The sequence below is a fragment of the Gigantopelta aegis genome, chromosome 15, assembly GCF_016097555.1.
Source record: "Gigantopelta aegis isolate Gae_Host chromosome 15, Gae_host_genome, whole genome shotgun sequence".
In the NCBI taxonomy this organism is placed as follows: Eukaryota; Metazoa; Mollusca; class Gastropoda; order Neomphalida; family Peltospiridae; genus Gigantopelta; species Gigantopelta aegis.
The window spans coordinates 32,074,051-32,101,170 of NC_054713.1; the positions used below are offsets into that span (position 1 = coordinate 32,074,051).

The 27,120-nt window shown below is 37.4% G+C and overlaps 1 protein-coding gene across 1 annotated transcript; it reads left to right on the top strand.

Moving 5' to 3' along the window:
* Positions 1-369: 369 nt before the first annotated feature.
* Positions 370-22,406, top strand: LOC121390596. The gene is made up of 4 exons (XM_041522450.1): positions 370-858; positions 7,090-7,220; positions 13,665-14,029; positions 16,257-22,406. Exons 1-4 carry the CDS (start codon positions 702-704, stop codon positions 21,655-21,657), a joined length of 6,054 nt encoding a protein of 2,017 aa, XP_041378384.1. The 5' UTR covers positions 370-701; the 3' UTR covers positions 21,658-22,406.
* Positions 22,407-27,120: the final 4,714 nt, after the last annotated feature.

The following is a 27,120-nucleotide window of genomic DNA, read 5'->3' on the forward strand; positions in this document are numbered from 1 at the left end:
AATGTGCTAACCTCAGTCATTCTACCCTCAAAAGAGTTGCAATCCATGTAAATATGCGTAGTTATTCGTTTGCAACCCTATATAGCTGTCAGTAGTAATGCTAATATAAATAAATGTTGTTATCCACATTCGGGCATTTTCGTTTAACTCGGGCAAAAGTCAGCCTGCCCCCCCCAAAAAAAAACAAAAACAACAACAAACTGGGAGCCCGTACGCCTACGTGGATGGACGTAGTTTCTGTGGTGCTCCGAATACCGACAGCGGAGGAATAAACCAACCAACCAACCAACCATGGCGTCCGAGCAACCCCCCCCCCCCCCCCCCCCCCCCCCCACCACTTATTATTATATATTTTTTTATGGTTATTGACGGTAGTTTTCCTTTTGGGATTTCAACAGAATATCATGATATCTGTTTAGTGAGACCTAGTCTTGTTATCTGCCCAATATTTAATTTAATGACGTTCGCCCGTTGTTAAAGAAAACACTCCACGCCGATTGTGACGTCATATAATTCGATCTTTCTCTTTTTATTTACGGGGTCTTATAAATCAATTTTTCTTTCTTTTAATTAGCGGTTTTATTCTATTCTGTTTTAGTTCTGTTTGTTTAAAATATTAATTAAAATGTTTAAAAGTTGGGACCGTCTATTAAGCATATCGCCTATTTAGTTTTCTTGAGCGGTTTCTCTGGTTATTAATAATGGAGAAACAAGGCCGTTCGTTTGAAGAGGAGTTCCAGGCGGTGGTTCTCAGTATAAACAGGCTGGTGAAGATCATGCATTATGTAACCAGTTTTCCTGAGACAACTGTTTTCCGTGAGGCGCAACAGGATTTGGATGCTGAAATCATATTAGCGGGTAACCATCAAAATAGAAAATAATTATTTATTTATGCTACTTTTTTTTTTTCTTCACCAAAGACTTTGAATTCTGTTTTAAAAGTTCCGTAGTTAGGAAATATATATATATATATATATATATATATATATATATATTTATCATTATGTATACGTGTATACATGATATTTAAAATATAGATTGACGCAGTTTCTGTGGTGCTCCGAAGACGGACAACGGAGGAATATACTTCCAACCAACCATTCATAGCGTCCTAGCAACACCCCCCTCACCCAAAACTTGGTGATCTGTGTATGAACAAAAACAAAAAAATCCATAAATTTAATGTAAGAATGGCTTCGCCGATTCACACAGTTTGCAGATGAATTTTTTGTTCATACCCCGATGAACTTAAAAAAAGTAACAAACAAAATGCTTAAACACGCTGGTCATACGGCAGCCCCCCCCCCCCCCCACCCCCCCACCCCAATAATTTTGGCTCTTTTTTTTGGATAACCTTTGCATCTCGGTTGAATGTAAAAGTTGTAGCGAGGCTTACGGATCGAGATTAACGGCGAGTTACAATAACGGGCAAATAACCTTTGAATCATGCCCCCGGACCCTCCAAATACCTCGCGTCTTCGGCGCACGTACGTTCAATTGCCCCCCCCCCCCCCCCCCCCCCAATAATGCTACGAGCCTGTACAAATAAAGAAATGTGTGTAATATATACATATCACGGCCGTAGCTAGCGGGGGGCGGGGGAGGAAAAAATCCGGAAAGCATTATAGAAACTTAAAAGAAAATTCTCTTCTTAACCGTTTAATTTTTAGGCTATTAACTACTCAGTTGCCCCCCCCCCCCCCCCCCCAAAAAAAAAAAAACAACAACAACAAAAAAACAACCCAAAACAAACAAGAAATCCTAGCTACGGCCCTGCATACATACATACGCGTTTTCGAGTCATCTGCGATACAAATTCCTTGGTCACCCATCACCGTTGTTTGTTTTTTGTGCACACTCGAGTGGATATAAATAATAATTAAAAAAATTCTACATATGATGCAAATATTCGGGGAAAATAGGTGTCTTTTAAATCAAATTAAATGTTCCAATTTAAAATACATGTATACCCTGTTACTCAAGAATATGACAAATATTTTGAAAAGTCACTAGCCACAGGGCTAGTGGGTTTGTGAAAACCACTAGCCCACCAAGATAAAGCACTAGCCCAAATTCCTGATCAATTATAACTGGATTTTTATAAAAAAAAATTGTAACATTACACATTTACGAGTATAACAGTAAAATAAAACAAACACTTAAATCATGTTGTAACTTTCAGTTTTTTGTCGTGTTGTACGTTTGGTTTTTTGTCAAGTGTGATCCATCGTCATTCGCGTTTTCGCGTTTGCCCTCCCCAGGGGAAAAATAATTGAGCAAACTCATGGTTGATATCTAAACCCACTATCAAAATAATTAAATTTAAATGAGGGTACGACAGTGTGACACACGGTAATAGATGGTTCAGTGTATTCGGTAGTGGGTTATACATTTAGGGCCCTACTATTTATGTCGCCAGGAACGGTGATGCCAATTGCTCAAATACAGGGCATTATCCCGTGTCAGACCGATATCAAAAGAATATAACGGCGACATCTAATCCGTTGTTAATTGATGAACAAAAAAGGTATCATCTTGTATCGGCAGCTGTGACGCATTATCCAGACCGATACACAAATAGGTCAAGCAGAGTCATTGCATGTGCGTTACCATTAAAGTAAATTGTTTTCCTGATTGCCGATAACCACATGTCAGCGAAGTGTAAAATTAGAAAACAACAGGTAAATAAAACAAACACTGAAATTCAAAGCGTGACCGGGGTTTACTTGATTGAGATTAACCTGTCGTCGCAATTGGTGATTTCCAAGTTCTTAAGTGCGAGATTTCCAAGTTCATATGTACGAGATTAACTACCACGTGACGTGTCCAACCAATCAAAACACGCATGTCATTAAACTTATTTCCTGTGCCAGAAACTTGAAAGGGAAAAGTAAACAATGCATGCTGTAACTGTGGCGATGTAGAGATAGCATGTTACTGCAGTTTGCAGACCTAGTTCAAGTGGATTATCATTATATACTGATTGCGTTGTTGATATTATTCGATGACAAACGTCACAATCAAATTTATTAAACGAAATTTCAGCCGAGAGGAAAACAAAAAACCACAAAAAACCCATGATCGAGCGATAAGGAGGGGTGTGGAAACCACTAGCCCTGCGGGCTAGTGGTTTTGCGGTTCTCACTAGCCCGAACTTAAAAACCACTAGCCACGGGCGTCGGGCTAGCGGATTTGTCGAACTCTGTGTTAATGTTCGGCTGTGGATGTTTCTCCATTTAATCGACATAATAATCGTACAGTAAATAATTTTATCAAAAAGGTCAATAACAACAGAAATCTGCAAAAAAATTTTTGTATGGCGACATACCCAAATAATATTTTTAGGGGATGGCATTTTACCCTGTTTGCCCTCTAGCAGAAACCCTGCACGGAGATTCTGAAAAGCTGAAACATCTTTCAATGGCATCTAACTCGGGATAGTCTCTTTACATACATCTGTAATATTTCTATTTTTTCACATCTGTTTACACTGTTTTAATGTTACTTAAAACTTTGTATACTGACATTAATCATGAATTTATTCAAATTCTTATTATTGCTCGACACCCAAAAGCCGGTGTATTTTGTGTGTGTTGGGATGTCATTAAACATTCAATTAATCATTACCTATTGGATGTCAAACATTTGCTATGTTTTGACATGAAATCGTACAGAAACCAAGGTACATTTTCCAGAAACAGCAAGGGATCTTTTATATGTACATTACCACAGACAAGTCAGCACATACCATGACCATTGATATACCAGTCGTGGGGCACTGGGTGAGACAGGGAAAACAATCAGAGAATAGGCCCACTGAGGTGATTCGATCCTATGACGGAGGCATCTTAGGCGAGTGCTCTACCGACTGAGCTAGATCCTGTCCCATTATGGATGAAGGAAATGTTTAATTTAACGACGCACTCAACACATTTTATTTACGGTTATATGGCGTCGGACATATGGTTAAGGACCACACGGATATTGAGGGAGGAAACCCGCTGTCGCCACTTCATGGGCTACTCTTTTCGATTAGCAGCAAGAGATCTTTTATATGCACCATCCCATAGACAGGATAGCACATACCACAGCCTTTGATGTACCAGTCGTGGTGCACTGGCTGGAGCGAAAAATAGCCCAATGGGCCCACCGACGGGGATCGATCCCAAACCGACCGCGCATCAAGCGAGCGCTTTACCTCTGGGCTACGTTCCAACGCCCCTCATTATGGATGAAGTAAGGTCATTCCGTTGTTATTACAATGTTGGTCTTTAACTGAAATCGTCGAACATGCTTCAACAGAATACCGCGAGGGTGAATTCGAATGCAGACATCTTGGCCTGGATGTTAGAGGTCGAACTTTCAAATACCAAGGCGAAGGAAAGACATTAGGTGTTCTGTTAAAGGGACATACCCTAGTTTCAGTCCATGAAAATGCACACTAAGTTTAGTTAATCTACAAACGGGTAACATATTTGGATAAAGTTACAATTGAGTGAAATATAAGTGTGTGACTTTGAAATGGTGAAATACCCTCTAAAAGTAGACTAAAACTCAACTCCATAACTGTTACCTCTCAGACGCACGTGCATTTAAAAAAATATGAGAAATGCATTTTGTGATATTAGAAACACAAGGATGACCAAAAACACTTCGAATGTATGGAAATGGATAATCTAAACAATACAATCTAAGTAATGTTTGATTTCAGTTATCAAAAACGGCTCTAATAGTAAAAAATATGCCTTATTGTTTAAAAACTAGGGTATGTCCCTTTAAACTGCAACGTTTTAAAATTGTATATCGCAACTCAAAAAAAGAAAAGACAAAAGTCTCCGAAGAAAGAAGGTGCACCAACGATTACGACTAGGATTTAAACGTTTACGATGTTTGCCATGATTGGATAACTACTGAAATGTACATAGCCAGCTTAAGTCCATGTTCTTCTGCTTTAACCGGGAGTTAGATATATGAAAAATATATTAAAATGGTGGCCATTTGAATTTCAAGATGGTTGCATTGATCGACTGACTATAAAAATTAAAGAAACCAATTCACGGACTACAGAAATGTACATAGACAAAAAATTGTGCTTCTAAATTAGGTCAGGTCAGATCAGTGTTTAACTTGCACACTCGGAGCAAACTGTTGTAGAGCACGTATGTCCTGTGCACAGGTGCCGGCCTCGACCGGCTCCCCCGTCCAGGACAGGAAAGGCGTGGGGTGGGATGGCCTGCACTGGCAAGTGCATGGGAACACCAGCAGTCCGAGCGGTGCCGGTAACAGGCGGAGGGTGGTATGGTGCTATGGAATTTGGAATATCCTGTAGGATTAAGCCAAAGAGAAATTGGTGCGTAATTTTGTGAAGGAAGTTAGGCGCAATTTTAAACGGTCCGCCAAAAGGTAAAATAGGGAGCTACGTAAAGTTTTGGAAGTTTAGTATACCGATAGTAGCTCGTTAAGTGGACCTAATTGGTGGTCTACATTAGGTCAGGTCAGGTCAGGTCATAGGGTTTTACGTGCATATTCAGAACAAGCTGTTGTAGCGCACGCCTGTCGTGGGCTCCTCCGTCCATGACAGGAAAGGTGGGGTGGGGGGAGGAGGGACCGCCTGCACTGGCAGGTGAAAGGGAGCACCAGCAGCCCGATTGAATCGATGGCAGGCGGGTGGGGGTGGTGGTGGTGCTATGGAATTTTGAATGGAGCCGTTAATGCCAAAGAGAAAAGGTGCGCAGTTTTGTTGAGTAATTTTGGCGCAATTTTGAACGGTCAGTCGAAAGTTAAATGATCGAGCTAGTATAGGTTTCGAATCGAGAGTAACTCGTTAGTGAATCGAGAGTAGCTCGTTACTTATAGACCTCAACGATGCTGGTTGTCTCCCTAGGTTGTCCGTAGAGTCCTTATAAGGACCTGACCTCTTCTGGTCGTGGCATGACATGGCGTGGTCTACATTAACCGGGAGTTCATATTATATGAACAATATGGTCTCACTACACAGTTCACTTCCGGGTGAGAGTTCATTCATCACGGTCCACTATAGTTCCTAATTGTTACATATGTTGTGGTTCAAATATTCAATTCTAGTAATTGGGGAAAATAAAAACAATTTGTATTTTTCAATAGTAAGCTTCTGGTTGGACTTTGCCCATGTTATTTTGTAATATTGTGCGCCGAGGTGGCCGGTGTGAATAGGTCCTTAAACTACCTGTTCAGACTAGTACTACAGCTAGATGCGGCCATATAGCAAAAACTTGAGACAGAAATGTTCTCAATTTTGGATTAAAAATAAATGTCTGTTTGTTCGCAATGGTGTATGTTGTTGCTGCCAACGAGAACCCGTTGGGCAATTTAACATGGATTTCAATGACACATGACATCTGTGTAGTGAGACCTAAATTAAAATGGTGGCCATCTTAAATTTCAAGATGGCTGCCATGACTGAATAACTATATAAATGAAACTAACCAATTCAGGGACTACAGAAATGTACATGGACAAAACAAAATTGTGCTTCCAGTTTAACTAAGAGTTGAGATATTTGACAAATATATTTAATGGTAGCCATTTTGAATTTCAAGATGGCTGCCAAGACCCGTAAAACAATTTTATTTTCTACAAAATAATCAACTGAGCTCATAGATGTAAACTGACTAATTTTTCTATCGTAAATGGGAGTAAAGAGAGAAAAAGAATATTGAAATAACATCCATTTTGAATGTCAAGATGGATGTCATGATCAGATGAATAAAAATATACATCTTTGAATTCACCGACATAAAATGTTTTAACAGACCCCCAAAAATATGTTTCTATGTTAAATGGGGAGTGGAGATTTATAAAGAAAATATATGAAAATGACTGACTGTTTTAATTTCAAGATGGCTAACATCATAGTGGTCAGAACTAACAACTGCCGGTAGTAGGGGTGCATAGTAGGTTTTTAGTCATCAACCGAACGCTGGTTGGGACGTCGATGACACTTATTAACTTACCTACTTACCTGTTTGTTTATATACATTAAAAAAATATTCATGTGTTTGTTTACTCATTCATTCATTCCTTGACGCTATTTATTACGGTTTATTACAGATATATCACAAGAGCTTGATCTGCTGAATGTTACACTTTTGAACTGTCAGAAAGAAATGTTCATTCCATACCTGAAGGATAGACAAAACAAACTGGACGATATCTTGGAATTCTTTCAAAAGGAAGGAAAAGTGTGTAAATGTATATTCTTCTCCTTCTTTTCGTTCTTTCTTTTTCTTTTCTTTCTTCTTTTAAAAAAAATGTCTATTCTTCTTCGTCTTCTTTCTTCATCAACATCTTTTTCTGCTTCTTCGCATTTATCATGTTGGTAGGTCTACATTGATTTTGATAAACATTTTCTAGTAATTTGAATACTAGTTTTTGTTTTTTGGTCCATTTTCATCAGTTTAAAAAAAAAAAAAAGCACCCTTTTTCTATTTTTCATTTTCTTCTTCATTTGCTTCTTTCTCTTCTTCTTCTTCACATTGGTCACATCAGAATATTTATAATTTTGATCAAATCTTTCAGTAATTTAAGTATATATATATTTTTTTTTGTTTTGAGGGCTATTTTCGTTAATGTTTACAAAACAATTCAAATTTTGAGCCGTCTTGTGTAGGTTTAATTTACATTTGTCCAAGAAATCTTAGGAGTGGCAGTCCTACTAAGGACAAAGTGGGAAGGATATTTCATTCTCCAGGGGCACTTAGATAGTGAATCGTTAGACAATTACCCCAGTGACCACACAGTCACAACTGTGATAAACCTTTTTTGTAATGTCTTGTTCAGGGGTACGTGGGATATAGTCCAGGTGGTATAGCTAGAGAGCTGTACCAAGTTGATTGGTTCATAGGTTCGGGTTTCTAGATTGGATCTTGAATTGGGGGTTTTTCCATCCCAAATAGTGCCCCATGACTGGTATATGAAAAGCCGTGAATGATGTGTGGTCAGTCTACAATAATTGATTCCCGTCGGTGGGACTATTGGGTTATTTTTTGTTCTAACCAGTGCACCATGACTGGTGTATCAAAGGTCGTAGTATATGCTATCCTGTCTGTGGGATGGAGCATTTAAAAGATCCCTTGCCACTAACAGAAAAAAAATCAAAGGTGGGTTTTCTCTCTATATTTCAGAATGCGCAAATATTTGCTATTCTATAGCTGGTGATTAATAAATCAATGTACTCATGTGGAGTTGCTAAACAAAAAAACTTTAACTTTTATTATCAATTTCAAATCTTTATTGACCTAAAGCTTTATACATGTAGCTCCTCCATATAAAAATCACATAGAATACATTATAAGGTACACATACTAAAATAGTATATACCTACCTAACTACATACCTACATATACATTACCCATATTTTGTTATATTCAAATATATATTTACTAAGTTGATTTATTTCTTTAACAACACAACTTTGTAGGCAGTAAAATGATATTAGTCCCCTACTGTTCCAACCAGAGGGGACTATATGTTTTATCTCCATCCTTCTGTCTGTATGTCCATCCATCTGTACCATGTACTGTTACAGATCATATTCGACTTTCATGGCGATTTACCCATTTTGTTTTCCAGACTTTCTTTTGACAATGTCTCCATATATTGAGCTGAAATTTTGTATTTAGCTTTATTATGTTCTGTTATAAAGAGAGTTTAACTTTAGTGGTGATTTACCTGTTTATGACAGAGTTATGGCCCATGGACTTGGTGTGAAAGTGTTGGCACACTGTCAAATTCCATAGGTAATGTATTCAGTCAAAGTGCCAGTCAAAAAAAAAGAAGGGTGGTGTGCACCCATGCACTATCTAGAACTGATATAACTCTCTATCGATCTGATCTGATCTAACTTTCTAGATCTGATACAACTATCTAATAACTCTCTAGATCTGATGTAACTATCTAATAACTCTCTAGATCTGATATAACTATGTAATAACTGTCTAGATCTGATAAATGTATCTAATAACTGTCTAGATCTGATATAACTATCTAATAACTGTCTAGATCTGATATATATCTCTCTAGATCTGATCTGATATAACTGTCTAGATCTAATATAATTATCAAATAACTGTCTAGATCTGATATAACTATCTAGATCTGATATAACTACCTAATAACCGTCTAGATCTGATATAACTCTCTAATAACTCTCTAGATCCGATATAACTATCTAATAACTCTCTAGATCTGATATAACTATCTAATAACTGTCTAGATCTGATATAACTAATAACTGTCTAGATCTGATATAACTATCTAATAACTCTCTAGATCTAATATGATATAACTCTCAAGAGCTGATGTTCATCATGGGCCCGTGCTTATAAAACTTAAAATATAGACTTATAAAGTCCAGACTTTAACGTAATGCTATATGAATGGCGTTGCCATGACGTTAAGTCTGGACTTTAATAAAGGCTAGACTTTAAGATTTATAAGCACGGGGCCTGATCACAGCCCCTTTAGTTATTCGTCTGCTTCAGATAGATCAATTGACAAAAATCCTTTATTGATCTTTATTAATACCCCCCTCCCATTGGGTAGAATGAGAAATAGCCCATTCAATTTATTCATAATTATAATCCACCAATTTTTTAAAGGTGTGTGTGTGTGTGTGTGTGCTGTGGAAAAGCAGTACAGTATCTAGGTAACAAGATTGATCGCCCCCAATGAACTCGGTAGTTTTTTCCCATTCGAACTTCTGTCCCAATGGTATATCAAATATCTAGTAGGCTTACATCAAAATCTATGAAAAAGTGCTAATAAAAGATACCTTTTGTTGCTTTTCGGAAAGCAAACCAAGTGTTGCAGAATTACATATTTACCTTTGACACCCAATATTATTTAGCCTACCGTATATATTTTTCATGCTAGGGTGTTGTTAATCATTCATTCATCCATTCATTCTCCATTGCGTGGCAGCAGCAGGTTTCCTCCCATTATCAGTGTGGTCCTTAGCCATATAACCATAATTAAAATGTGCCGAGTGTGTCGATCATTAAATAAAACCTTCCTACTTTCTTCCTTCTCTTGACCAAGTGTCAAAATAATAACTATATATTAATTAGACATGTCGAGACATTGGGGTAGGCAGAATGTTGTATTGGGGGGGGGGACCACATTGTCTAGGAGTCGTGTTATGGGGAGACGGACAAATATAAAGTGATTGGGGGTGGGGGGGTGGGGTGGGGTGGGGGAAAGGTGCATGGCTGCATGTCCCCACACTGAATAAGCCAATGTACTGAGGTGTCGTTAAACAAACATTCCTTTCCTTTCATTATATATCTGAACCCATATTCACAAAAAGGTGTAAAGTTATGTTTACGACTAGCACTTACGTATGCCGTAGATTTACGTTTACGTGCAAGAAGCACCTTATTCTCGAAGATGGTCGTAAATGTAAACGTAACTTAGTTGGACATAAATCTACGATTGTAACTCTTTCACAGGAGAAATAATAATAAAAAAAGCATTAGAAACGATGGCTTCCAGGTAAACATTATGGATGCATCTACTGACAGAACTTTGTGAAATACCATGAATGTCGCCACCTTCAGATTAAAATTTCCCTTTGCTAAAAAAACAAAGTGTTGCCAACACCTAAAAGAAATAAAGAAGAAGAAGAAACAAAAATGAATTAAACATTACACAGAAATACCAATAGTTACAGATGATGGCAGGTTTTACTGTTTAAAGGCATTCAGTCAGATGGTTGACCCAATTAATGACCCAACAAAGTATTATCTGAAAATAGTATTATATACATTGGATTTATCCCTAAAAGTACTTTATTTAACTATCTACATAACCACCATATCTCACATATTATTGATATGTTAAAGTAATTGAATTATGTTGATGGTAAATAATTCTGGGATAAATAACAGCTATTTGGAGGCAGAAGTGTGACGTATTATTTTTTGGAACCACGTGACAGGCATCCTCTGAATAACCGCACTGTCAAAACTAGTTGCCAAGTTTGTGTAACGAGAATGCTTGACTGTCCTCTGCGAAGTAGGGAAACAAAAACAATGAAAATAAGCTATTAACAAATAATAAAAACATGTACTGATTGATAATTAAAGCTTATACATTAATTTATTTTAGTAACAGAAGCATTTTGAACGGCAACAATCCTGACTAGTTAGGCCTTTGCCGGTACAGATAAATTTATCATTCGCTGTACTATACGCGGAAAAATCTAAACATTGAGATTGTACACCTTCATTTTCCACCTTGCCAATTTCATCATTATGTAAAATATGCTATAACTCCCTGGGAAATTACAGCTGGCTTAGGATAGGAACTGTTACATTTTTTTAAAAGAACACTCTGAACTAGATGGTGTTTATATACCACTGGCTATATATACGACGGCCATGTATGGTATATATAGCCTAGCTCCGCTAACAAGGGCTGGTTATAGACACATATTTGATTGATCCATATTACTGAATCATCTGGAACACATACTAAGTACTAACAGTGCGTGGTCTCAACTGGGCAAGGGGGATTGAATATAAATGTAAATTAATGAGGTCAATGGCATAAGTTTTATTGATACGGTATTGTAAACAATGTACTAGTAAATGTCATTATACTGTGTATTAAGCAAAAATGGTTGTGCCTCAAAGTTCTAAAAAAAAAAATAATAATAAATAAATAAATAATAATCGCTTACTTAACCCTCTGCTTAAGCAAATTTTATATTTCGTTTCTTTCTGATAATTTTCCGGGGAGCATGTCTCGACCCCCCTCCCCCACCGTAAACTTCACTCGCCTCAGTCTAAACCCCCGTTTTATTAAATTCCTGCAGTGGTCCTGTGTATTGTAGCTCTGTAAATTTTAAAATAAAAATAATAATAACACACAAAAAATAAATATAAATAAAACAAAAAGACAACAAATAAAAAAAATAAAAGAATAAACACAAATCGCGAGTTTATGTTCCAACTGTTTATTATTTTATTTAAGCATAGTTATTTTATCATGAAATAAAATATTTAAAATTATTTTTAAGTCTCTGTACACCTACAAGTGCTGCCATTTTTCACAAATAATGGTAAATAATGGCGATCATGCTTGATTTATTACATGTATTCGACCAACATGCAACGTCAGTTGTAACCGGAGTCAGTCTTATATTTACGTCCAACTTTACACGTAACTTACATTTACGTTGTTTCGTGCTAAATTTACATTTACATATAAAACTAGATGTACAATGTTTTGTGAATATGGGTCCAGATGTAACCATTAGAGAATAACTAACGAGCTATGAGGAATTATGTGTCCCAAGTGAATGAATGTTGTAAACCCGAGCCTAATTGACAAGGGTTTTATAACATTCATTCACGAGGGACACATAATTAAATTTTGTAATTCTCTTTGTTACCCACTAACAATTTTAATTGAATTTTTAATGTAAAAATTCCTCTGCTGTCTACAACATAGCCATCACCCATTACTTCATATAATCTTACGCGCATTACATGACGTAATGTAAGTGACGTCATGGCGTAATAGCGGTCTTTTTTTACACCAAATGTTTACAGTACAAAATAATATGACTGTGGTTGCATTAGAAAATAATTATTGTTATATGCTACTAAATAAGCTGCTTTTGAAAATCTACCATTCATGTAAAAACTTATGAAACAAATGAGTCAAAACATTTCTGTAAATCTTTGTAGATCGAATAATGTATGTGTAATCCGACTCATGAATGGAAACATTATATGAATAAAAGTGAAGTTCCGGCTGTGGCAAACAAACAACCAAATGTCATGATTTTTAAGCCAGCCAACCAATGGCTGTATAGATCGAAAAAAAGAGTACCTCATATATTTGTGCCCATATTGGTAATAATTATAATTATGTACTTGTTATGCTGTCAGGTGTATGCCATTTTTATACGCCCATCTATGATGGGTCGTATTATGGTATGGCGTTGTCCGTCCATTAACTTTTTCTTGTCCGTTACATACATAAGCATACAGGACCATCAAAACTAACATGTAGGAACAACATGGGATGGTGGTGTGTCGCGTGCTATTACTAGGTCACTGTGACCTACTTTTCACGGTCTACTGCACATAACAGTAAATCCTTGTTCAGACCATATCTTGCATACAGGACCATCAAACATCACATGTAGGAACAACATGGGATGGCAGTGTGTCGCATACTATTACTAGGTCACTGTGACCTACGTTTCATGGTCTACTGCACATAACAGTAAATCCTTGTCCAGACCATATCTTGCATACAGGACCATCAAACCTCACATGTAGTAACAACTTGGGATGGTGGTGTGTCGCATACTATTACTAGGTCACTGTGACCTACTTTTCAGTCTACTGCACATAACAGTAAATCCTTGTCCAGATCATATCTTGCATACAGATGCATACAGGACCATCAAACCTCACATGTAGGAACAATTTGGGATTGTGGTGTGTCACATACAATTACTAGGTCTCTGTGATACAAATAAATCAAATAATTTGTCTATATTCTTAACATCATATGGCTTTCCATCAAACTCCTGATGGGCGTATCATGTGTACACTTGTTTACCATTCATATATGAAATAAATGATTTTGAGCATTGAAACTTCACTCAGGCCAGCACGTTGAAGCAAACCACCAGACGAAAGCCACTGACGACACAAATAAAGAAATCATTGCTGGCACCAACATGGGAAGAAACGCTTAGGAGGCCATCTCTACCGCCAATGAAGCCGAAGATGAAAGTGAAGAAGACCGCAGAACAGAAGCTTACATCATCATCACCCAACGAATCAAGAACATCTTGTATCATAATCAAAGATGATAAGGAGCTGAAGACCAGGATGAAGCAGCTACGTCACATGGCAAGGAAGATTAATAAACTCAAGACAGAGACTGACAATGTCAGGAAACTGATTGACTTGGTCAATATTCTCCAGGCCATGAACCAATCAGTGCCCTTTGCGTCGACCTTGGACAGGTTGGTCCTCTGTCTGTCTATTACTTTGTATCTGTCGCCTTCTCTTAATATGTGCAACCGTCTTTCTGTATATCTCTGTCTCTATTGCTCACGGTTTGCCAGTGTCTCTTTTTCTCTCTCCATTCCTCTCTCCCTGTTTGTATCTCTCAATTGCCCCCTCCCCATTCTCTCTCACTGACTGACTGACTGTCTCTGTCTCTCTCTGTGTCTGTCTGTCTTCTATTGGTTTGTAAATGTAGGCCTAACTCCAAGTGGTTTGCTTATAAAACTTTATGTTACACACCACCATTCACTATTGCATGCTTTTCAATACAACTACAACTTCTAAGTAAGCATATATTCTGTGAACAAGTAGGACAGTGTCGAAAGGGCTACGTGACTATTATTTTTGAAAGTGCATTTGCTTTGTGCTTTTTATGCAAAAATGCCACAAAAAACCACACAAACATTTTGAGTTGCCCACCCTTATGCCAGAAACTTGGCCCCACCTCATTTTGCTGTTATGGTATGTATATACATGTACATTGTAAGTAACAGCCATATGCGTCGGAAAATGAAGGCAACCGAGGGGACAGTTATTAAATGGGAGGTCTCACATATATAAATACATACATACATGCACACGCACACACACATACAATTGCTACAAAACAGCTTAGAATTGTTATGATCAACTCTCGTCATATTAAAACAATATAAACAAACATGAAGAATTATGAGCTACATGTATATTCTTGTGAACTATCAGAGTGAAAAAAATATATTCATTCAAATTCATATTAGATCGCATTTCAAATGGCGGGGACCTGCATGACCCCTCCACTTTCAGAGTTGGGGGAGCTACCATTACATGTACAGTGGTTACCATTAGAAACTAACATAACAAATAACTTTATAAGCCAATGGGTTTTGTCATCATCAACTAAAGCTCTGAAAATGTATTTCAGTATTTTATATTATTATTTTTTTTTAAATGAAGAACTATTTCCTAAACCAGACTACATGTATATTAAGCTATAAAAATGCAAGTGTGAAGTTCTGTAAAAGTGTACGCTTCACGCTCTCAATTTAAGTCAGTCAGCTCTCCTCACAATGTTCACGTGCTTTGAGAAAGAAGGTCAATATTTGAAAAGACCACCCACCCACCATTGCCTGGCTTCGCACCTGCATCACACATGGTGTCAAGTTTCAATCAACACGCTCTTGACACCCCCAACCCCATTCCAGCGTAATTTTTTGTACATCCTTTCAATAATAAGGCCTTTAAAATATTCTGGGAACCCTACTCAATGAAAAGGGCCGAGCCTAGTTTGCTTTTTTCGATGGTGGGTTTTATTTTTTAAATTGGGGGGGGGGGGGGGGCTTTCTCCAATAAAATTATTACTATAAAGAGAATACATAGAAATAATATTTTATATGGACCCATAGGGGTGAATGTTACAATAAATAAAATAAATAATAAATTCTAAAGCCACCCAATCCTACCTAAAAACAATTTGGCACATTCCCTGAAACTTATTTTTTAAGCTTGTCTGGAGAAAATGTGCATGGCGAACAAAGTTTCATTTCCCCATGCAGGTCGGCGAGTAGTGAATGAACTGACCTTAAGTCAAGACTTACCAGCCCAGGGTTTGAAGCCATTTTAAAAGGTTTTTGGAAAATATATGATACTTTTACATTATTTAAATTACAATTTACTTACAATATGAATATCCAGGGCTTCCTAGATTATGGTAGCCCCACTTCCATGGCTAGTGATATTCAATGTTGGGCTAGTAAATAACTACTATTGTCATGCCCGATGGCTAGTCAAATTTTGTTTGTCAGATGTTGCAGTTAAGTCTATTTTGTAAATATGAATATCCTGCCCCCAACTCCAACACCCAATGTTAGTGTTTTTAAGCTATATCTCCCTCTTTAGGTGACATGTCTGATTATTACTATTATTTAGTAAAATTGTATTAACTTAAAGTGAAGTAGGGCTCTAAGTAAAAAAAATTAAATCACTGATCCCATGGCTAGTGGATTTTATAAGATTTTTAGAAGCCCTGGTATCTCTGTAACAAATGCATTTCTTGACATTATAATGTTTTGTTGTATCACAAGTCAATATCCATTTTAGTCTACAATAATTTTGTACTACGTATTTATCCATAAAATTCTTTAAATAAAGTAGACTGGCTAGAGATAATCTTTCTAAAAATGAAATTTCTATTTGCACTTGTAGGATATTCAACAGTCCTGAAGACAGTGATGAGCCAGATGATGTTATACATACCACCCAGAGTGAACCAATTGGTATTGGATCCATTTACATTGCTGTGTCAGATGGTACTTTAACATCCTCAGATATTCGGTCAGATGGTATCAGACCTACCAATCAGAGCGAGTCTGATTCCTACAGGATCACCAACGAAGATGTCTCGGATGATATCAGAATTACATATCCACACCATACCGAGTCAGACAGTATTAAACGTACCACCCAGAGTGAGCCAATTGGTATTGGACCCATTTATCATGGGGAGTCAGGTGGTATTTTAAAATCCTCACACAATCAGTCAGATGCTATCAGACCTACCAACCAGAGCGAGTCTGATTCCTATAGAATCACCCTCAATGATGTCTCAGATGATATCAGAACTACATATACACATCGTACTGAGTCAGACAGTATTAAACCCACCATCCAGAGTGAGTCATATATTATCAAAACCATCAATCAGGGTGAATCATATGATAGACTCATCAACCATATTGAGTCAGATGGTATTTTACCACCCACAGATATTCAGTCAGATGGTATTAGACCCACTCAGAATACTGAGGTAAATCGTGCTGGATCCATTCACAATGTTGAGTCAAGTTGTATTTTACCATCCTCATATATTAACATAGATGGTATTAGACACACCCAAAATATTGAGCCAACTGGTACAGGACCCATTCATCATGTCGAGTCAGGTGGTATTTTACCAGTCTCAGACATTCAGTCAGATGGTATTAGATCCACCCAGAAGTTAATTGGTAGTAGACCCATTCATCATGTTGAGTCAGGTCGTATTTTACCAGACTCAGATATTCAGTCAGATGATATTAAACCCACCCAGAAGTTAATTGGTACTAGACCCATTCATCATATTGAATCAGGCGATATTTTACCAGTCTCAGATATTCAGTCAGATGATATTAAACCCACCCAGAGGTTAATTGGTACTGGACCCATTCACCATGTTGAATCAGATGGTATTTTACCAGTCTCAGATATTCAGTCAGATGATATTAGACCCACCCAGAATATTGAGACAGATGGTACTGGACCCATTCACCATGTTGAGTCAGGTGGTATTTTACCAGTCTCAGATATTCAGTCAGATGGTATTAGACCCACCCAGAAGTTAACTGATACTGGATCCATTCTCCATACCGAGTCAGGTGGTATTTTACCAGTCTCAGATATTCAGTCAGATGGTATTAGAATCACCCAGAGGTTAATTGGTACTGGCCCCATTCACCATGCTGAGTCAGGTGGTATTTTATCAGTCTCAGATATTCAGTCAGATGGTATTAGAATCACCCAGAATACTGATTCAAATGGTACTGGACTTATACACCATGTTGAGTCAGGTGATATTTTATTAGCCTCAGATATTCAGTCAGATGATATTAGATCCACCCAGAATACTGATTCAAATGGTACTGGACTTATACACCATGTAGAGTCAGGTGGTATTTTATCAGCCTCAGATATTCAGTCAGATGATATTAGATCCACCCAGAATACTGATTCAAATGGTACTGGACTTATTCACCATGTTGAATCAGGTGGTATTTTACCATTTTCAGATATTCAGCCAGATGATATTAGAATCACCCAGAATTTAATTAGTACTAGATCCATTCACCATGTTAGGTTTGGTGGTATTTTACCAGTCTTAGATATTCAGTCAGATAATATTAGACCCACCCGGAAGTTAATTGGTACTGGACCCATTCATCATGCCGAGTCGGGTAGTATTTTATCAGCCTCAGATATTCAGTCAGATGGTATTAGAATCACCCAGAATACTGATTCAAATGGTACTGGACTTATACACCATGCTGAGTCAGGTGGTATTTTATCAGCCTCAGATATTCAGTCGGATGATATTAGATCCACCCAGAATACTGATTCAAATGGTACTGGACTTATACACCATGTTGAGTCAGGTGATATTTTATCAGCCTCAGATATTCAGTCAGATGATATTAGATCCACCCAGAATACTGATTCAAATGGTACTGGACTTATACACCATGTTGAGTCAGGTGGTATTTTATCAGCCTCAGATATTCAGTCAGATGATATTAGATCCACCCAGAATACTGATTCAAATGGTACTGGACCCATTCACCATGTTCAGTCAGATGGTATTAGGCACACCCAGAAGCCAGATGGTACTGGACTCATTCACCATGTCGAGTCAGGTGGTATTTTATTACCCTCTGATATTCAGTCAGATAATATTAAACACACCCAGAAGCCAGATGGTACTGGACTCATTCACCATGAGTCAGGTGGTATTTTACAATCCTCAGATACTCAGTCAGATGATATTAAACCCACCAAGTTAATTGGTACTGGACCCATTCACCATGTCGAGTCAGGTGGTATTTGTTCAGCGTCAGGTATTCAGTCAGACAGTATTAGACCCACCCAGCATTGCAAATCAAATGGTACTAAAAGCATTCACCATGATGAGTCAGGTGGTGTTTTATTATCCTCAGATATTCAGTCAGATGATAGAGCCACCCAGAGGTCAACTGGTAATGGACCCATTCACCATGTTGTGTCAGGTGGTATTTTACCAACCTCGGATATTCAGTCCATTGGTATTAGAACCATCCAAAATACTGGTACTGGAACCATTCACCATGCAGAGTCAGGTGGTATTTTACTATCCTCAGATATTCAGTCAGATATTAGACCCACCCAGAAGTCAACTGGTACTAGACCCATTCACCATGTTGAGTCAGGTGGTATTTTATTACCCTCAGATATTCAGTCAGATGATATTAGAGCCACCCTGAAGTTAACTGGTACTGGACCCATTCACCATGTTGAGTCAGGTGGTATTTTACCAGCCTCAAATATTCAGTCAGATAGTATTAGATCCACCCAGAATACTGATTCAAATGGCACTGGACTTACTCACCATGTTGAATCAGGTGGTATCTTACTATCCTCAGATATTCAGTCAGATGATATTAGATCCACCCAGAATATTGAGTCAACTAATACTGGACTCATTCACCATGTTGAGTCTGGTGGTATTTTACTATCTTCAGATATTCAGTCAGATGGTGTTAGACACATCCAGCATATGGAGTCAAATGATACAGGACTTGTTCACCATGTTAAGTCAGGTGGTATTTTACCAGCCTCATATATTCTGCCAGATAGCATTAGACACACCCAGAATACTGATTCAAATGGTACTGGACTTCTACACCATGTTGAGTCAGGTGGTATTTTATCAGCCTCAAATATTCAGTCAGATGATATTAGATCCACCCAGAATACTGATTCAAATGGTACTGGACTTATACACCATGTTGAGTCAGGTGGTATTTTATCAGCCTCAGATATTCAGTCAGATATTAGATCCACCCAGATTACTGATTCAAATGGTACTGGACGTATACACCATGTTGAGTCAGGTGGTATTTTATCAGCCTCAGATATTCAGTCAGATGATATTAGATCCACCCAGATTACTGATTCAAATGGTACTGGACTTATACACCATGTTGAATCAGGTGGTATTTTACTATCTTCAGATATTCTGTCAGGTGGTGTTAGACCCATCCAGCATTGTGAGTCAAATGGTACTGGACTTGTTCACCATGTTAATATTCTGCCAGATAGTATTAGATCCACCCAGAATACTGATTCAAATGGTACTGGACTTATTCACCATGTTGAGTCAGGTGGTATTTTATCAGCCTCAGATATTCAGTCAGATGGTATTAGATCCACCCAGAATACTGATTCAAATGCTACTGGACTTATTCACCATGTTGAGTCAGGTGGTATTTCATCAGCCTCAAATATTCAGTCAGATTGTATTAGATCCACACAGAAAACTGATTCAAATGGTACTGGACTTACTCACCATGTTGAATCAGGTGGTATCTTACTATACTCAGATATTCAGTCAGATGGTGTTAGACCCACCCAGTATTGTGAGTCAAATGGTACTGGACCGATTCACAATGTCGAGTTGGGTGGTATTTTACTATCCTCAGATATTCAGTCCGATGGTGTTGGACTCACCCAGCATATGGAGTCAAATGGTACAGGACTTGTTTACCATGTTAAGCCAGGTGGTATTTTACCAGCCTCATATATTGTACCAGATAGTAATACACACACACAGAATATTGAGTCAAATGAAACTGGACCCATACACCACGTTGAGTCAGGTGATATTTCATCAGCCTCAGATATTCAGTCAGATGGTATTAGACCTACCATCCAGAGTGAGTTATATATTACCAAAACCATCAACCAGGGTGACCTGGATGACAGACTCGCCAACCATATTGAGTCTGATAGTATTATACCAAACCACCATGTAGAGTCAGATGCTATTTTACCACCCACAGATATTCATTTAGATGGTTTTAGACCCAACCAGAATATTGAGTTAAATGGTACTGGACACATCCACCATGTTGAGTCAGGTGGTATTTTACCATCCTCATATATTCTGTCACATAGTATTAGACACACCCATAATATTGAGCTAAATGGTACTCGTCCTATGCACCATGTTCAGTCAGATGGTATTATACCTGTCCAGAATAATGAGTCAAATGATATTGGATACACCCACCATGAATCAGGTGGTATTTTACCATCCTCAGATATACAGTCAGATGGTATTAGATCCACCTACCATACTGAATCAAATGGTATTGGAATCATTCACCATAATGAATCAGGTCGTATTTTACCATCCTCAAATATTCAGTCAGATGGTATTCAGCCCACCTACCATACTATGTCAAATGGTATTGGAGCCATGCATCATGTTGAATCAGGTGACATTTTATCACCCTCAGATATTCAGTCAGATGGTATTCGGTCCACCTACCATATTATGTCAAATGGTATTGGAGCCATGCATCATGTTGAATCAGGTGACATTTTAACATCCTCAGATACTGAGTCAGATGGTACTAGACCCTCCTATCATACTGAGTCAAATGATCTTGCACATACCTATCAGTGTGAGTCAGAGGGTATAACATCCCTCCACCAGGCTGATCATTCCCATATCAGAACTGGCCGTGATTCTGCGTCGGAGGAAACCACAGTCCCCTATAGTCGCAGTTCACGTACCACTACATATTCACAAATAAAGAAATACATGAACATTACTCAAAGACGTTTAAGGTTACAACTTTTGCGATGGTTAAGGGGTCCTATGTTTAAACTATTCCTACTCATGTTATTAATTTTGACAGTAGTGGTAATATTTATGCAATATTGCTTTTATTCAAAAAAGAGACGTTGTTTATATGTACACCGTTTCCTGTCATTATTTGTTGAAGTTTGTTCCTGTTCTGAAATGATCTACTAAAAATGCTCGAGCGCTTGCCTAAGGTGATTTGGTTATAGGATCGAACCTTCTCGGGTTTCCTTGTCCCAGCTAGTGCCCCATGTCTGGTATATTAAAGAACCTAGTATGTACTGTCCTGTGACAGTCTATAGGTATAGCTTACATTTTAATATTCAGAAACAGACCACTATTCCTCAGTTTCGTATTGTAAAGTATTTAAAATACCCACATGGTATTAAAACTGAAATTTGCATTAGTAAAAGATGTTATAATATTGTATGGTGGAATTGAAGCAGTGTAGCAGGCACATGTTCAAAAAATTGTGTATCTATTTATGTATGTATTTATGTCCGTATGTATTTGTCATTAGTTTCAGCGATATGTTACATTAATTGACTATCATCTTACATTGTGTTAATATTGTAAGGCGATGTTATCAAGACACCCCAACCCTGACACCGTCACAATGATGTGGGGCAACAAATTAAACTAAATAAAAACATTAAAGAAAGATATTTAATTATACTGAACTTCATTGGAAACACATAAGCCAGATATGTAGTTTTAAAATGATTTAATACATGAGAAAAAATAATACATTTAACTGACTTTGTGTAACTGTATGTATTCTAATAGGCAATAAATAACCCAAAAATTCAATAAATTGGTTAGGGATATTGTATTTTATAGCAACCTCATAATGGTTAGCAATAACAACAATATACATTCTTTGTACAGGTTTTGTTAAATAAATAAATATATATATATTTTTTTTTTTTTCTTTGTTTTGTTTTTTTGTTGTTCCTAAGGTAATAGTGTTTTTTAATTGAAATATAAATATATTCTTTGTTGTTGAGATATTTATTTTTATATTTGACAACTTAGCAAATGACATTAACATGAACCAAAATGACAAGATACACTAAATAACAAATTCATTATTTTAACTTATTTTCGTTTATATCCAATTAAGGTTCAAGCACGCTGTTCTGCAACAGGGCTTTAGATTGCATAATTTTTTTTTTTTTTAAATAAAATAAGTTTTGTTTAACGTCACCACTAGAGCACATTGATTGACCAATCATCAGCTATTGGATGTCAAACATTTAGTAATTTTGACATATAGTCTATGAGAGAAAACCCCTTGCAACTTTCCATTACTGTAGCAAGGGATCTTTTATATGCACCATCCCGCAGACACGATAGCACATACCATGGCTTTTGATATACCAGTCGCGGTGCACTGGCTGGAACGATCGATCGAAAAATAGTCCAATGGGCCCACCCACGGGGACTGATCCAAAACAGACTGCATCAAGTAAGCGCTTTACCACTGGGCTATGTCCTGCTCCTTGACTGCATCAAAGTCAAGGCGATAAATGTTGTGCCCAAAATACAGATGTCCAAAATAACCACGCCCAAATTAACTACAAACATGCTGACCTAAAAATATTTCACCTCAAAACCACTGAAATGTTAAGTTTAATTACATTAAAATGACTTGAAATGCATCTGTTAATATTTATAACTCCCCAGCAGCTCTTAATGATGGTACTGAACTAAAAACGACCTTCCTGCACTCAAAAAAGACAAAAGTCCCCATGTGCCCAAATTACTGAGATCCAAAGTCCTGTGGGCGCAGACACACACACACACACACACACACACACAAAGCTATCGGACTATATCTGTTCAGGACAGCTGGTTAGTGGTTACATGTAGCTGTAAGTTACTATTAAACATGTAGTAGCCTTACTTGACTTAATAAAACACACTCTGGGTGGGAGCATTAAATATATTCTGACACTTTGATGTAATATAATTAAAATATAAAGACTGAGCTGGCACATCACTGTAGACTGACTCCGCTGTATATGATAAATTGTCATCCCCTTGCAACCCCATTGTTCTTGAACGTGCACGTGTCATTTGCGTGTTAACTGTTAATAACTGTCAAGTCACTTTTAATCAACGAATACTGGTATGAATAAATTTTAAAGGCATATTGGCAAACAACACAAATAACAAACTAATCATTCAAATTTACTTACAATCCAGAGTTGCAAACATTTTAAGGGAAAAATTGCTGCAGACACTATTTTTCCATGGCAAATAATTTGCCGTGCACATTTTCTTAATTGCAGGGGTTGCTGTACATGTATATGGCATGTGTGTATGGCTTGTCTTTTTTTCCTTTTTTGTCGTTAAAGAATATTCTTTGTTGGTATATAAATGGTTTTGTAATTACATTATATAAAAGTTGTGGTATATAGGTTGTACTGTACCAAATAAATTTCCCTAGACGACCATAATTTAAAATTGCATAGATTTTTAGCTCAGATAAAACTATTTTTTGTTTTTTGTAACAGTCACATATATCACCAATGACAGGACTTGTGCTATTAACTGCTCTATCAAAAGTTAGGTGCACTTCGAAATTTGACCCATCCAGTTGTTATTTGGATTAGTACTACCCATAGCATGCAGTTTTATTACAATATTTGACCCGTAAATTAACTCTCTCTCACACTCACTCACTCTCTCTCTCTCTGTCTGTGTCTCTCTCTCTCTCCCTCCCTCCTTCCCTCTCTCCCCTGTCCTCCCCTCCCAACCATCAGAGATGTGTTTGAAGCTTCCGTAGCCATAAGCACTTCTCCAAATTGTTGACTGGTCAGTACTTAAGTTTTATAAGAAGCAGAGATCAAATTTTTATTGGGTGGAGGTGGTGGGAGAGAAGCACAGCAAGTGTTGCCTTTGGTTTGATAACAACAATTTAGGCACTATGACAAGTTGGGAGGAGCACCAATGCAAACGTTTCCTTAAAAAAAAAGCACATGAAGACAACTTACTTGTACCTTCTGTCACCTTTTCTAAGACAAAAATTATTTCAATGTATGCATGGGAAGGGTACAGTAGCAAATCAGTTAAGGCACCATGGCAGTTTTCCTGTCATTGACAATGTCTGATCATCTTGGCACAATGGCAAGTAAAGAAGGCAAACTTGGGTGTCCTGGTAAGCACATGAAATTTTGTTCTATGACCAGGTTTAATCCATATCTGTGATGTCACACTATTGTTCAAGAATTTACACCTGTGAAACACGTAATGTAGGCCTTATAATATAGACCTGACAGTCACATTTTCAGTAACAAAATATAACAGAAGTTAATTTAGCAGTCACTTAAATGTTTTTAATTAATAATTTAAGGGATTAAGTCGGAAAATGCACTTAGAATTCTGGTTTCATGAAAAATTATTAACTCGCCTCTATGGGGTTCATGCATTACGTAATGGAGAATGTACAAGGATTTGTGGATTCGTGATAAATAATTCAAGAGCCCCGTATGGGTGTTAATTATTTTTCACGAATTTTTCACGAATGCATTCTCCAACTTTATCCATTATTCATTAAAACAAATTAAGTGATTGCTAAATTAATTTTTATTTATTTTTTATAATGAAACTATTGGTTAAAATGACAAAGAATATTTACAAAAATAATGTCAAAACTATAGGATCCTTTCGGACCTAACCTGAACAATTCAGTCAGGAAATCCCCAGCAGTGGATGGCTGGGATCAAGTATGATGCACATGCTAAACATGTAATCACTGATTTCCGATTTAGTTTCCGACAATCTTCGCTGTGTTCCGCCAGAATATATTACTGTCACTAGTATCAGGTTTATAAGACTTAAATTACATATTTCTTTGAAGATGTGTATGTTTGGCCTCATGGGCTAAAGCATTGTACTTGTTTACAATGAATATGTTTTGTCGGTAGTGGGGTTGAATTCCTGACCTGAATGCATAAAAAGTTCAAATTGCATTGTTTCGCAGATGTTGATTCTTGAAAAATAATTTACACCTAAAACAATATAGTCAGTGTTTCTGCCAGAAATAAATTTTTGGGCATGGCACAATGGAATTGAATGCAACCACAGTAAACAGAAAATGGGTTAAATTTAGGGTTAGGGTTAACAAAAATCATACAGTAATGATAAGAGTAATTAATTTTTTGTCAAAAGGTTAACTTAAAAGAAAATCTGAAAATATTTTTGGGTATGCAGTGTGTCCACAGACTTGAAATGACAATAAAGGAGATAACGTGGCTGGGGGGGGGGGGGGGGGGGGGGGTTGAGTTCGAGAGGGGATGATGTTCCCCCCTTTCGTCTGTCAAAATGTTTGAAAAAAAAACCCAACAAGTGACCTGAGATGCATTCCGACAGCATCTAGAGTCAACATTTCAAGGTTTGCCCTGAAGAAATCTGTCCACAATCTATAAGATTTTAACATGATATTATTATTAAATCATAACATAACATTCTATAAGTCAGATCATTTGTAACTTTCATTGCCAAAATATACAACCTTTTATATCCCTCGCCCTTTCTATTTCTTCAATGCAAATTCAACTTGAATGGGGATACCCCAACCCTCATCTTTAGCTTTATCCAGAATACATACAGGTAGAGGGCCAGTACCATATGGAGGACCAGTAGCCGAAGGCTGTCTTCAAAAGTTTTAATGTTTTTTTCATGAAAAAAAAAAAGCCTGTGTGACGTCTTAGGTCCATGTCGGTGCTCTGATCCCATTGGATACTGGTCCTCTACCTGTAACAATCCTGCACAAGGCTAAAGATATAGCTGGCATGGGCAAGGACTCTAATCTTGAAGGCTGTTATCATGATTCAGCCCTGCCTACCCTTTTTTTGAAACCTAAGGACTGGTGGAGACCTATCTTGTTACACCATAGATGGAGAGCTATACACTTATATAGACATGAATGGGAAAAGAGACCCTTATAAACCAGTGTTTTATTGCAGGAGCTCAATTTGAAAGTATAAAAGTCACTTGAATACAATTACACACTTAATTGTGAAGAAATAAGCCAATAAAAATGCAGACAATCTCCTTTTTTCAAAAGAAAAAAAAGGAGATTTGTCACACAAAAAAGTAGGAAATAAAGGAGATTTAGCAGAATCATGAAATAAAGGAGATTCTTTTAAATAAAGGAGACGTGGACACACTGGTATGGCACCATGCCTGTTTTACCCTCTGGCAGAAACCCTGAAAGTATGATGTCACAGGTATGTATTAATTTTCATTAATCCACACGTCGTTATACATTCTTTACTACTGAAGGCACAAAGGCTTGGCAAGGTGCCTGCAACAGGAAGGGTGTGTGGGGTCGCAGTTATATATTAATTCACTTTTTAACTGAGGGGAGGGGCTTGTGAAACTTTCAGTAGGGTGCCATGCAGTGCCCTACTGACCACTCACTCAACCTCTCTGACATGCAAATATAAACAGCATTCGAAATAATCTTAGCACTCGTCCGTTTGTTCTGACAAGTAAAAATCTGCTTGGACAAACAAAATGCACCTCTATGGTTGTCCAGTGGACAAGTAAAAATTTTCAATGCAGTTAAATTTTGATCAATCAAAAACACAAAACCATATATTTGCACAAGTGGAAATATTGACG